This window comes from Xiphophorus maculatus, chromosome 12, assembly GCF_002775205.1.
Source record: "Xiphophorus maculatus strain JP 163 A chromosome 12, X_maculatus-5.0-male, whole genome shotgun sequence".
Taxonomy (NCBI): domain Eukaryota; kingdom Metazoa; phylum Chordata; class Actinopteri; order Cyprinodontiformes; family Poeciliidae; genus Xiphophorus; species Xiphophorus maculatus.
In genome coordinates, this window is record NC_036454.1 from 2,129,474 (window position 1) to 2,142,728 (window position 13,255).

General features: G+C 34.4%; 1 protein-coding gene across 1 annotated transcript; it reads left to right on the top strand.

Moving 5' to 3' along the window:
- Window positions 1–4,275: 4,275 nt before the first annotated feature.
- LOC102217294 (GTPase IMAP family member 8-like) lies at window positions 4,276–13,010 on the top strand. The gene is made up of 6 exons (XM_023344075.1): window positions 4,276–4,489; window positions 6,961–7,012; window positions 7,251–7,838; window positions 7,933–7,998; window positions 8,260–8,892; window positions 12,119–13,010. Exons 2-6 carry the CDS (start codon window positions 6,994–6,996, stop codon window positions 12,787–12,789), a joined length of 1,977 nt encoding a protein of 658 aa, XP_023199843.1. The 5' UTR covers window positions 4,276–4,489; window positions 6,961–6,993; the 3' UTR covers window positions 12,790–13,010.
- Window positions 13,011–13,255: the final 245 nt, after the last annotated feature.

The following is a 13,255-nucleotide window of genomic DNA, read 5'->3' on the forward strand; positions in this document are numbered from 1 at the left end:
AAAGCAGTGGACCCTGGTCCTCAGGACTCGGTCCTGCCTGGTTCTGGTGTTTCCAGACCAACTGGTTCCAGTCATCATGTTTAATCCTCAGCATGTCAGAGTTTCATCCTGTCATTCACCCATTCATCAAGTCAGGATCCTGAGGACCAGATTAAAGATCTTTAAATGAAGGACATCGACTACCAGCCTCAGCAACATTTACTAAAAACTAACATTTAAAGAAGTGATTTCATTTTAATCCTGTTTTTATTGAACTTATTGCTACATTTTTCACACGTTGAATAATCTGATTACAGAAACTCTCTAGACTCGTTTTTACCTGACAGATAAAAATCTTTTCAAGTTGAATCCTCAAAGCGACAGGTGGAGGATTTCACTAAAAACAATTAAATCTCAACTTAATACAAGTTAAGTGTGTGAATCAAACATTATAACTGGAAACATCTGAAGATCGTTGTTCTGACAGTTTCTGTATTTTTCATCCAGCCATGATCAGTTATTCTGTCCTTTCATAAATCAGAAACATCAGTTTCCTCAAACTGATTTCTGATTTAGATTTCTTACATTGTTGAACCCAAATTATTCTAAATGTTTAATCAAACCATTATTTGTAACAAAAGTTGTTTAGTGAGATTTAAAACCCAGGATGTAAATGTAACATGATGTGTTCAGGGTCACAGCAGCAGTTTTCCTCTGGTGAGTTCAGGGCAGGTTGGTTACAGGTTAACAGATTTTATTTGCTTATTATTGTCTCTTATATGGAAAGTTTTTATTTTATGACATTTAAAGGCTTTTATGAAACAGAATATGTTCATGTTTTTATCATTTAGAGGATTTTCTGCCAGATCATAACAGGGATCTTCTTTATTAATGGTGGAGGGAATAAAAGTTTAGTTATTGGTGAAAATAAATCATAGACTGAATGTTTAAATAAAGAATTGGTTTTCTGTACTTTCATATTAACTAGTAAACATTTTAACTTCATGCTGTATAACTTTATCAGATATAATTACTGAATAACATAAATGCTTCCTTTAGGATAAGTTTTGTCTAATTTAGCAACTTTTATTTTGGAAAATTCCTGAGGTTTTCATTCATAGCATTAATAATTTGAACTTCTTCTTTTCTGTGATAATTTTTGATTTTACATAAACACTCAGGATGTCTGTTTTACAGTGAACCAGGGTCCAGATCATCTGTTTCTTCCTCATCAGTCAGGATGTTGGCAGGATGATGACGTTGTTGATGTTCACAGATCTGAAGTCTTAATATCTGTAACACTGCCACCTAGTGGACATCACCAGTAAATCTGAATCCTGAGTTAAACTCTGAGTTTCCTGTTTATTTACAGATTGTTCTGTCAGGTTAAAATTTCCCCACTGATAAAACAATAAAGCAGCCAATAAGGTCTAAAACATTATAATCTAACATCCTAAAACAGATTCAACCTTCAGTTTGGCAGAACTTCAAATTTTAATACAACAAGCTTTAGCATTAAATTTATGATTTAAACTGTTTAACTTTTACTTTAGTTTGTCAAACTTTGATTTTCATGTTTTTGTAACTCAACCAAGAAGTGAAGATTTAAAATTTTAAGCTGTAGAAACTTTCAGTCCCCAGTTTGTAATTCACATGAAAATATCAGTAACTGAATATTTTGACAGAATATTTCCTCTCCAGTATCATCATCTGCCTCAATCTGTTGAGGTTTTAAAGTGTTGTGAGAATAATACTTCACAGCCTTAAGAAACAAACAATATTTAGTTTAAATGAAAACTGAAGGGAATTGAAGAACATTTAGAGGTATGAAGGGTCAAGGCCAGAGAGCTTTAAAATAAAAATTTAAAAATTAATCCTAAAATGGAGGGAAATCTTGTGTGTGCAGCTAAAATAGAGAAATTTGCTCATATTTGTGTTTGCCTCAGTAATTTGTGTTCTGCAGTCGGGCAACATGGGAACCTCTGATCTCAAGTTCATTACAGTAAAACAGCCAAGTAGAGATGAAAGATGAATTATTGTCTCTAAATACGTCTTAGACATAATTAGCTTTATTTTGGCCAGTTGCCTTAACTGGTCAAAACTGGATTTGTCTAAAACTGACCATCAAATTGAAGATCAGCATCAAGTTTAAGGCCAAAGTTAAAAATGACAAATTTCTTGGGTAAAATAATGAATTTCTCCAGAGGAATCTCAGGTGCCACTGAAAACCTTGACTTCTGTCCTGCTCTTTAAAAAATCAAGAACATCCCACATAAATCTGAAAAAGATGGAACAGAAAAGTTTGTGCAGTTTTGGGACAAACACTGAGATCAGGACCAGAACCCAGACTGGATGCTCCAGTAACTGGGAGCTGAAGAAGACCTCACCAAGTCTTCATCCTGTCTCTCTTTCCTCCACTTCCTGTTTCTGTTCAATATTTGCTGCTGCAGAAGTCAAGCTGCAGCAAATATGCAACATTTTTACACATTTGGCAGAATCTGTCATGATGAAGAAGTTTTAACAGGAAACTGATTCCTGCAGCAGAACCGACTTTTTCTATCCAAATAAACAGAATTTTATTCTCAGACTGAATTCATGGTTTCTAACAGTGAACATAGTTCATTGTTTAATTACACTTCAGATTCAGATGCTTGAATTATTATATTACTGCAACATTTAATCTGAAAATATGATGTAAAATAAATTCAGTGTTTCTCCATTTTTAGTTGATTCTATTATTTTATTCTCGTTCCTCTGGTTGCCATGCTGCTGTTTTCTCTTCCTTTCTGAATGAAGAAAGCAGAATAATTCAACTGTGAAATGGAGTAAATGTGTTGGACTGGTTATTTTTTACAGTATTTGTGGCTCAACAGAGAGAAGTGGAGGACATGCAGTAAATGAATGGAACCGCAGACCGCTGCGTTACAGACTGCTACCTGCTGATGGCGGCCGGCTCCACCACTGAGTCACTCAGCGCCTCAGGACTGATCCTTACACTGATCACTGCTTCCTGTTGAACTGCTGCTTATTAACACGTCTCTATAAATTAAAAGCCTAAAAACTTTTTAATGTTGGATCCATTCAGACGAAGATTCACAGAGAAACTGATGAGGAAGATGAACTTCATGAAACACAGAGAGAGAAAAGAAACAAACCTTAAAATACTGCATGAAGACTAATAAAGGAGTTTATTCCTCCAGTTCACTGTTTTACAAACATTTCTACATTATAGATATTTAATATTTTGCAGCAGATTATCAGCCACAGTGTTAAACCAGCGATAGATGAAGCAACAGAAGCTGTTCTGGGATCAGTTCACCGTTTCTGGGAACTAAAGACGGTTGATGAACCGGTTGGACTGATGGAAGCTGCTCAGCCTGCTGCTTCTGGAAGAAACTGGAGTCTCAGTTTCACAGTTTGAGCTGAAGAAAATGTCTTAAAGTGATTTTTATGGAGTGAAATAATGATGAAAAAACAAGTTTCAGACAAGTTGTAGAGAAAATACTCAGAAATTAAAGAGAAAATATTCAAAGTAAAGTTTTTATCAGATCCTAGATCAGTTAAAATAGATTAAAACTTAATTCTGATTGGGACAAATGGAAACATTTCTCTGTTTTGGACTTTCCTACAGTATATCTGTGATCAGATTGTATTAATAAAAACATAAAGATTTTTGTCAGTGTGGTCCCAGCTGTAGGTGAGGAAAGTTTTAATTTCTTTAATTTTATAGCACAGATCAGATTATTTAACTTTAAAGTGACAGAACTGATCATTCTGATGAATGTTTCCTAGAGTTTCATATAAAACAGTTCTCATTATGCAGATATATTATTTATTACAACATGTTCTCCAAGTAAATAACCACATGAGTTTAATAAGGTCTGGATCAACATTTCAGACTTTTTTCAGTCAGAGTTCAGAGTTCAAACATGATTTTGAGTTTTTTCTCTTCTGTTGTTCTGGTTTCCTCCAGTACTTCCATGTGTTTCTTGGTATTTTTGTAATTCATTGTTTTCCTGAAAACAATCTGTTCCTGTTATAGGAACAGATTGTTCTCTGTTCATATAAAACCTGATAAATGAACAAACTCCAGGATTTCCATCTGACCTCCAGAAAACAGCAGCTGTGATTTTCCTGCTGGTTCCTGATCAGAACCGACTGCATGGAGGAAAAAGCCTGGCTGGATCAGTTTCAGTTGTTTTTTGTTTTAATGTGTGAATCTTGTTGGTCTGGTTCAGTTTGAACTCTGCAGGTTTATTGAAGGAAAAACTTCAGTTGCTGCTGGAATGAGGAAGAAAAGTCAGTGAAACACCCAGAGCAGGAATTTCATCAAACTGTCAAACGTCTGAAAGGCAGAAACTCTGAAAACAGCAGCAGAGATTTAATTACTAAAGTTTCACTTTATTTCTTCATTTTATGTTATTTTGGAGTCGATAGAAAACATCTGGTTCTGATTTGAAAGGATTTCTTTCAATCTAAACTTTATGGTGACATGACTGAGTTTCAGCAGGTGAGTCACATTAAAATAAATGATTCTCAGAAATTGTATAATATTTACTAGAAATGTTGATAATATTATGACCTTAATAACAGATTTTCAATCAAAATTGTCATGACAAATATCAATATTTAAAAAGAATAATATCTAGGAATCGTGTTCCTGTGAAAATCAGCCTGATTCTGATTTTATGTTTGTATTTCCTTCAGAGAACAAATTATTTTAGACACTTAAACCAAACAAGTTTTCATGTTTTGGTTTTATGAAACCCAGTTTGAGCATAATGTTGATATTTACATGTAAATGTAAATAATATTTACATTTACATGCTGCTGAAGTCAGACACATTATGAACAGGTCACAAGACGTTTTGTTTGAAAATGAGTTTAATTTAGTGTGAGAGATGATTTAGCCTTCAGAAAAAGTAATAAATTAAATTAAATGGACTCAACAGAATCATGCAGCAATAATCTAAACATGTTTATTGTTTCTCTTTATCATTTACTTCCTTCTCCATCTGAACTTTCTTGTTAAACTGTTTTTGTGCTTTTGAATCATAAGGTTAAAGTAAAAGGTTATAAGGTTACATTATAACAATAGTTTTTTTTAATAATGATGTAAAAAAACAATTTTTTTACATTCTAATGTTTGGTAGTTTGAAGATGATTCACTATTTTAGATTTGTGCAGCAATCATAATTATTTTTCTCAGCTCTTTGATATTTTGGGTTTTGACTAAAAGATCAATCACAGATTAAATCTGATCAAATTGATATTTTTCTTTATTTAAACTTTATTTAACAAGGATAAAAAAAACACTCAATGATATTAAAAATCTCCTTTAAATGAGTTTCCTGAAAGACTAAAATCAAGAAAATGTCAATAATCACATGACATTTAAAATCAGCAGTTGACTCTAATAGAAATTATATGAAACATTTACAGTCAGATCTTTCTGTTCTTGTTCTTTAAGTCTTTTAAAACCCAACATTGTCATTAACCTTTTAAGGTCGACGCCCGCCCTGTGGCGGGCATGACGTCATGTTTCTGTGTGTGTTTTTTGCTCCAATGTGATAATAAATTTTGTCAAAATGAAACAAACACTGTAAAATCACAAAGTTTAGGATGTTCTGAAAATAATGATACCAAACAAGGTAAGGTAAATAGTTTTTATGGTGAAAATATAAGGGTAAATTCAAAATTAGACCAAAACGGCCATTTAGACCCAAGACTCCAAAGGGTTAATGAGTTTGGTGGAGGAACAGGATCGGCTGCTGCTTCCTGCTTTCATGTCTCAGTGGATCAAATGATCTCAGTTTATGATGGATGATTACTGACAGAAATCTTCATAGTTAGTCCTTATTTATCCACGATAAAAGAGAAAAACATGATTCTAAAGTGTTTTGTTTTAAATTGAACACTGAATAAACTACGTTCACACAGCAGCAGGCAAATGCAACACAAATCCACTTTTATTAACCTGAATGTGAAAATAATATCCAGTTTATTTTTAACAGTCTGAACAATTCATTAGGATCTTTTCACTCCCTGTTTCCACATGTGAAACTAATCTGATTGTTTCCAAAGTGTCTGCAGTCAGAGCGGCCATGTTGCATTTTATCTGTTTTTTTTGTCATTGATGTGAAACATGCATCATAATTCTGGACCAGAAGAAATCAGATAGTAAATCTGGGCCTAGTTATTGTCTTCCTGTTGTATTTTATTTAATTTGGATCAGCTCACTCCAGGCTTTCTCCCATTCACTTGGATTCCTCCTGTATGTTTTAACGGGCCAATCAGAGAACAGAAGGAGATGATGTGAACGATGATGTTTATTTTCTGCTGTTTTATAATTACAGTCTGTCTGTAGGTTTAGCAATGGCAGCAGAGGAAGTGAAGGAAGCTGTTAAGTGTGCTGTTATCAGTTTCCTTCGTCTTGTTCTGATCCGGTGACGATGCTGTCGCTCTGAATAACTTTAAAACTGACCCATAAATGGCGGCCATCTTTCCTGCTGTAAACGGCTACGTTCTTCTTCAGGGTCACGAGTCACTTTGGGGATGGAAGCCGTTCACACAGACGTCTCACGGGGGTTTAATTAGTAGCATAAACTACAGCAAAATAGACCTGCTGTGTGAAAATAGCCTCAGTTTTTCTGTTTTTGCACATTTCTGTCTGAAGAATATTGTTTTAAAATGTCTTGGTTCTGTTTGCTGGGTTTGTAATTTGATGCGTTTTCCTGCTGCTCTAAGAACGACAGTAAAATGTCTCCTGACTTGTGATCAACTTTAACCTTTGAGAAACGAAGATTAAAAGTTTACAGATCTCACTAATCTCAGTATTTTTACTGCAAATAAATCACCATAAAAAGTATTAAAGATGCTTAAATTGAAAATTGGAATTTATGCATTTAGTTACACTATTATTACAGATTTTCTTTGTGATATATTTTAATACATTTGTTCTTTTATGCTTGTTGAAACCAGATTTAAGCAGATTTCCTGTAAAGCACAGACATCATGGCAGCAGGAGAACGTGGTGAGTTTAGAAACTGTTCTGTTAAAAAACCTTCAGTAACTCAGAGCTGCTGAAACCAGATTCTGTTTATTCACTGGTTTTAACTGTTAACCTCATTTAGAAATTTGTAAAAATAAAAACTAAACGTTTTTCTGGTGTGAATATGTCGTCTTAACTTTAGGATGTTTGAAAATGGTTGAATGTGACACATTAATACACATAAATAATTTAATAATATTAATATGTATTTTTTCTCCAGACTCTGAGCTCAGGGTGGTTCTGCTGGGCGGGTTCTTGTCCCAAAGGAATTTAGTTTGGAACTTGTTTCTTGGAAATGATGGACTGAAAAACAAACCAATAACTGTCATCAACACTCCAGATCTACTGGGTCCCACAAAGAACAACAAGGAAAAGTTCATTAGAGACATCGCCAGACTCTCAGCTCCTGGACCTCATGTCTTCCTGTTGGTTCTGCAACCTAAAAGTTTCACTGAAAAAGAAAAAAACTGGATCTACAGAATCCTTGAAACCTTCAGTGATCGATCATTTGATCACTCATTGGTTCTGATTCTGAAGTCCAGACAGGAAAGTTCAGATTCCAATTCTGCGTTGACTCAGCTAATAGAAAAATGTAAATATGAAAAATTAGAGATAGAGGACATACTTAAATGCAGGAAGACTGATCTTTCAGAGCTGATGACTTATTTTGATAAAATTGTGAAAAGAAATAATGGAGAACATGTGAAATGTAGAAAGTTAGAAGATGCAGCGACGTTTCCATCAGCAGACGACCCCCACATATTACAGAAACTTAAAGCTGCAGTTGTAACTCCCATTAAAGACATGGGTAAGAACAAATTATAAACCTATAAGAAAATAGTTGACATGGTTGTAACATGCATTTACTTTATATTACCTAACTTTGATGTCATATTTTACAGGATTTTATGCAGTTAAACAAATTACTTCTCAACTGTCATCGTTTTGGGGACACTTTTCATCTGGCAGTAAGTTAAAATATCACAATTTTAGTCAAAATGTAAATAAAGTTAATCAAAAGTAATGAGAACAGACTGGAATTAACACCATAAAAATATCACATCACTAGGAGAAAAATATAAATCTATTTTATGGCATAATATTATGTTTTTGTAAAATCTGTCTCAAATATTTATTAATATGGTTTCAATTAATGATGTTATTTACAGATAAAGTACAGAAAGAAAAAAAAACTCATGAAAAAACTAAAAATGTTTTTGTACTTTCAGATGTCAGTAATAAACATCTAAACCTGGTTCTGTTTGGTCCAAGGGAACCACTGAAGACGGCAGCAGCCAAGGTCATTCTAGGTCACAAGGATCTTCCTTCAGAGTGTGTTAGAAAGCAGGGAGAGGTGTTTGGACGTGGGGTTTCTCTGGTGGAGCTGCCTGCGCTGTATGGAAAAGCTGAGCAGGAAGTGATGGAGGAATCCTTCAGGTGTGTCTCCCTCTGTGATCCTGAGGGTGTCCACGCCTTCATCCTGGTCCTACCTGTGGGTCCCCTCACTGATGAAGACAAGGGAGAGTTACACACCATCCAGGACACATTCAGCTCTAGAGTCAACGACTTCACCATCATCCTCTTCACTACAGAGACTGATGCTGAACATCCAGATGTTGATAAGTTTATAGAGAACAGAGACATCCAGGATCTCCTCCAGATCTGTGGAGGAAGATATTTTGTTCTGAACATCAGAGACAGACGGCAGATCAAAGACCTGATGGAGACGCTGGAGAAAAATGTTTCTGACAGAGAGAAAGATTCATCTTATACAACTAAAACATTATTATGGGGCCAAACGGAGGATAAACTGCAGCTACAGACTGAAGTAAATGTGCTGAAAACAAAATACACAGACTCAGGTAACTACTTAACAGTTGAAGTTATATTTTTAAAGATTTTCAATGTTCTCCTTACCTTTGTTGAAATAGATTCAACTTTTAACATAATGTATTGATCTAATACAGATGTGACATTTATTTAAAAAGACAGAAATAATTCCTCCTGGTCAAAACCAAATAGTGGCATTGAGAACACATCAGAAATGTTCGGGGTTGAAGGTGAAAGAGAACATATAAATATTTTAACTCATATATAACTTAAGGTTAAGTTTATTTAAACAAAGCAAAACAATAAGGCTACATTTACAGCTCAAAATACAACATTCTGAACTCATTGTCCCAAAATTAAATATAATGAAATTATTTCAGGGAAACTAAATGACAATACACGTTCATCTGCTGGACGTGGCTTTTCTTTGGCCAGAAAGCACAGACATCACATCAGTTCCTATGAAATTATTAAAATAAATTTTCTATTTCAATGTATTGGGATTATGTATTAAAAATAAAGATAATAAGGACATTTTTCAAAGTTACAACTGAGGCGTAAAATATTGTGGTGACAATACAATGGAGATAATGTGATTAAGGTAATTTAGTCAATTAGTTAACCAAAACAATAATAATATTTCATTTCTTGTGTTATTTCAGCTCATATTTTGGCTGATGATAACATTTATTTGTGCATCCAAATATTTAAGTCTAATAATAAAATAAAACAGTCAAAATCTATCAGAGGCTAACAGTTGTTTTTTTACAGCGTTGTACGTTAAATTTTACTTAGATCAATAAATGTGTCTCATGTAGCCACAATTAAATACACAGACCACAATTGGAACCAATCTGGCTTTAGTTTTCTACATACAGAATGTGAATTGTATTCAGTTGGCCTCAGTGGTCCAGTCTGCAGTGAAAGGTCAGCTTGTCTGTGTTTCTAGTGTTTGTGATCCAACCAGCGAACATGAAACTGGTGAACTTAATAAATCCCAGTGAAAGTGGCTATTGATCGGTGTAGTTGGTCAGTACCAAAGTTGAACACCCAGCCTTGTGGCAGACGCCCCAGACACAGAGAAGTGAGTTATGATCTCATGATGAAAAATATTTAGTGAAAGTCCAGAAAACTGACAGAATGAAAAAACAGATAAACTACAAACTTAAACATGAAAACAGGGAGAGCTGGAAGACAGGCTGAGCTGCAGAGAGTTAGACTAACCGTTAGAGGAAGGATTTGGCAATATCTGAGGAAAACTAACTGGCTAAAACTGCTGTGGAGGTGATGAGTGTGATGGGAACCAGGTCAGAGTGACTGACAGAAAGCTGTGCAGCTGGTTGGTGACAGACTGAAGAAACTGAGAGAGAAATAATGTATAATAAATATAAACACCATAACTAAACAGAACACCAAAATCTGGTAAATAAAATACTAAAGAATAACATTTAAAAATGAATCTGAACCAACATGTGAAGAACAGAACCAGGAGTGATAAAACAAAAGAACAAATTATATTCACAACATAGTAAAATAAAAAAACAAACGAAAACAGACTGATTAAATGACACATGCGACTGTCATGTTTCTCTTCTTGTTGACACTTCCAGCAGTTTGTGTCAAAGCTTTAATCAGAGATACGTCCTAATTATACAACCTAACGTTGAGCTGATGTATATAATCTACAGCTGAAGTGACGGCACAGTTTGTAGGTCATGTTTTCCATTTTTATGACTGGAATTAAAAAGAATAAATGCTGCAGCAGCTGCTTTGATCATTCTAGCTGTCACATCCTTTATAACCAGTGATACTCCTAGAATCAGTCCTTAGGAGGAGAGACCCTCTTGGGGTCAAAGGTCATCCATTCATTCATTCATAGTCTGTTCCTGCTGATCTTTGAAGGCTAGACCAAGACAGTTTTACTGATCGTGTCATTACAGATTTACTGTTGGGCCCTATGTGTTGTGAATGCCATTGTTAACTATACTCTCATTGTATGTTATTATTTACATCTGAAAAAGTTGTGCATATGCACATTGCTGGCTGCTCCCCACGTTCTGACCAATGGGAGCAGCTGCTGCTATAAGTCTAAATATGGAGGGGTCTTAACAGAGTCTCTCCCAAAGAAAAGTTAATTGTTGCGATGTAAAAATGGCATAAATTACACAAAAATATGTAATTTATCCTGTATAATTTCTCATTAAAACAAATCAAGTAGCTGCAGAAACTTTCTGGATAAAACTGGTTGTGTTCATTATGCTGACAACGTCCTGAATTATTCATATGGACTGAGAATCAGCAGCAGAGAAACCATTTAAAGAAAACATACAGACCTAATTGAAGTCTCACCAAACTCTATTTTGTTCTGGTTTGGTAAAATGTAATTTTAACTTTTCAACATAAATCCAAAATGGATGTTTGGCACAACAACATTTTCCATCATCAAAGAAACAACATACCGTACAGTGAAACATGGCAGTGGCAGCATCATAAAGCATAAAGTTGGATATAAAGAGGGATTTGATTTATCATCATCATTGAGTCCAACTAAACATCAACAGAAGCTGAGTCCCTCAGAGTGAGCAGAGTAGTTTTATAATGTCCAGAAAAAAATCCAGGAGAAAACGGATCAAATACAGAGAATGGAAAACAAAAAATGTATTTAAAGAACAAGAGGTTTGGACTTATCACCTGGTCAAGATGCAACATGCTGACAGATTTTTGCCAAAAAAGACTGAATGTAGAATTAGAACCAAAGGTTGATGCAACAAAATTGAGTTGCCAAATATGGAAATGATTTATTTACCAGATAAACCAGAAACATAACAAGAAGTGGAAAAACCTGCTGGGGTGTTTTGTCATTTTTTTTTAAAATGTTTTGGGTGATTAAGACATAAAAAAATATAAAAAATTAAAATGGAAATGAAACACATTTTTAAAATGTCAAAGCAATAAAATATAAATTGTATTATTGTTTACTGTCCCTTCAAAAATATTTCAGTACTGTTCTCAGCTTCAGCTTGGAACAAATATTACAACTTTATTTAAATTTGATATATTATTAATCAAATCAAATCAAATTATATTTGTATAGCACATTTCAGCAGCAAGGCATTTCAAAGTGCTTTACATCATTACAAACACAGAAACACAATGCAATCCAATCAATAATCCAATTAATCCAATCAAGTAATTAAAATACTAAAAGTTTCTCTGTTTATAATTATTATTTTTTCTGCAATTTCCCATGTAATCCAGAGTATCACCGCACTAAGCGTCTCCGGATCGTTCTGATTGGAAAGACTGGCAGTGGGAAGAGTTCATCAGGAAACACCATCCTGGGAAGAAAAGAGTTTAAAGCTGAAGCTTCTCCTCAATCAGTAACTAGAAAATGTGACAAAGCTGACTGTAAGGTAGACAAACATCATGTTGTTGTTGTTGACACTCCTGGTCTCTTTGACAACAACTTGACCTCAGGTCAGGTTAATGAAGAGTTAAAGAAATGTTTCAGTCTGGTGTCTCCAGGTCCTCATGTCTTCCTGCTGGTTTTACCGATCGGCAGATTCACTAAAGGAGAAGATACAGAGACACTGAAACTGATTGAGGAAGTTTTGGGAGAAAATTATAAAAAGTTTACTGTTGTCCTCTTTACCAGAGGAGATACTCTAGAATATGCGGAGGTCTCCATTAAAGATTACACTGAACATGAATGTGATGAGGCCTGTAAGAATCTGATCAGAGACTGTGGAGGAAGATACCATGTGTTTAATAACCGTGAAATAAAGAATCGCTCACAAGTCACTGATCTGATCAAAAAGATCAACATCATGATGGAAGATAATGAAGGCAGCTGCTACACCAGAGAGATGTTACCTGTAAATGAAACCAAAATAAATTCTCCTGTTTGTGCAGAAAATATTAACCAATAAAGTTTATCCTGAATCTGATTAAAGCGTTAAAATAAGGAGACAGGAAATGACTGTAGAGAACAAAAGAGACTCTGACTCCCAGAATGCAAAGCGCTTAGCCAATCATTTGTTTCTGAACAATGAATATTAATACTAACCTGTAATATTACAGCATTATTGTCTTAGTTATTGGTGCTTCACTTTTATTATTTTTGCTCCTTTTTACATTTTATTATAGTTTCTTACTTTATTTTAATTTTATTGATTTAATCAGTTTGTAACAGAATGTAAAACTGTAGATTAAAAAAAACATTTCATTTAAAATGAAGAATTTGCTCCAACTGTTCATATTTTCATGTATTTCCTGATATTTTGTTTGGTGTTGAACTAAAGCAGCTAAACTAACTTTACATGTTGAAGAACCAACAAGATGAGATCCGCTGAGCAGGATGTTCAAATCTAAAGATTCATTATTAAAAGATTTTTA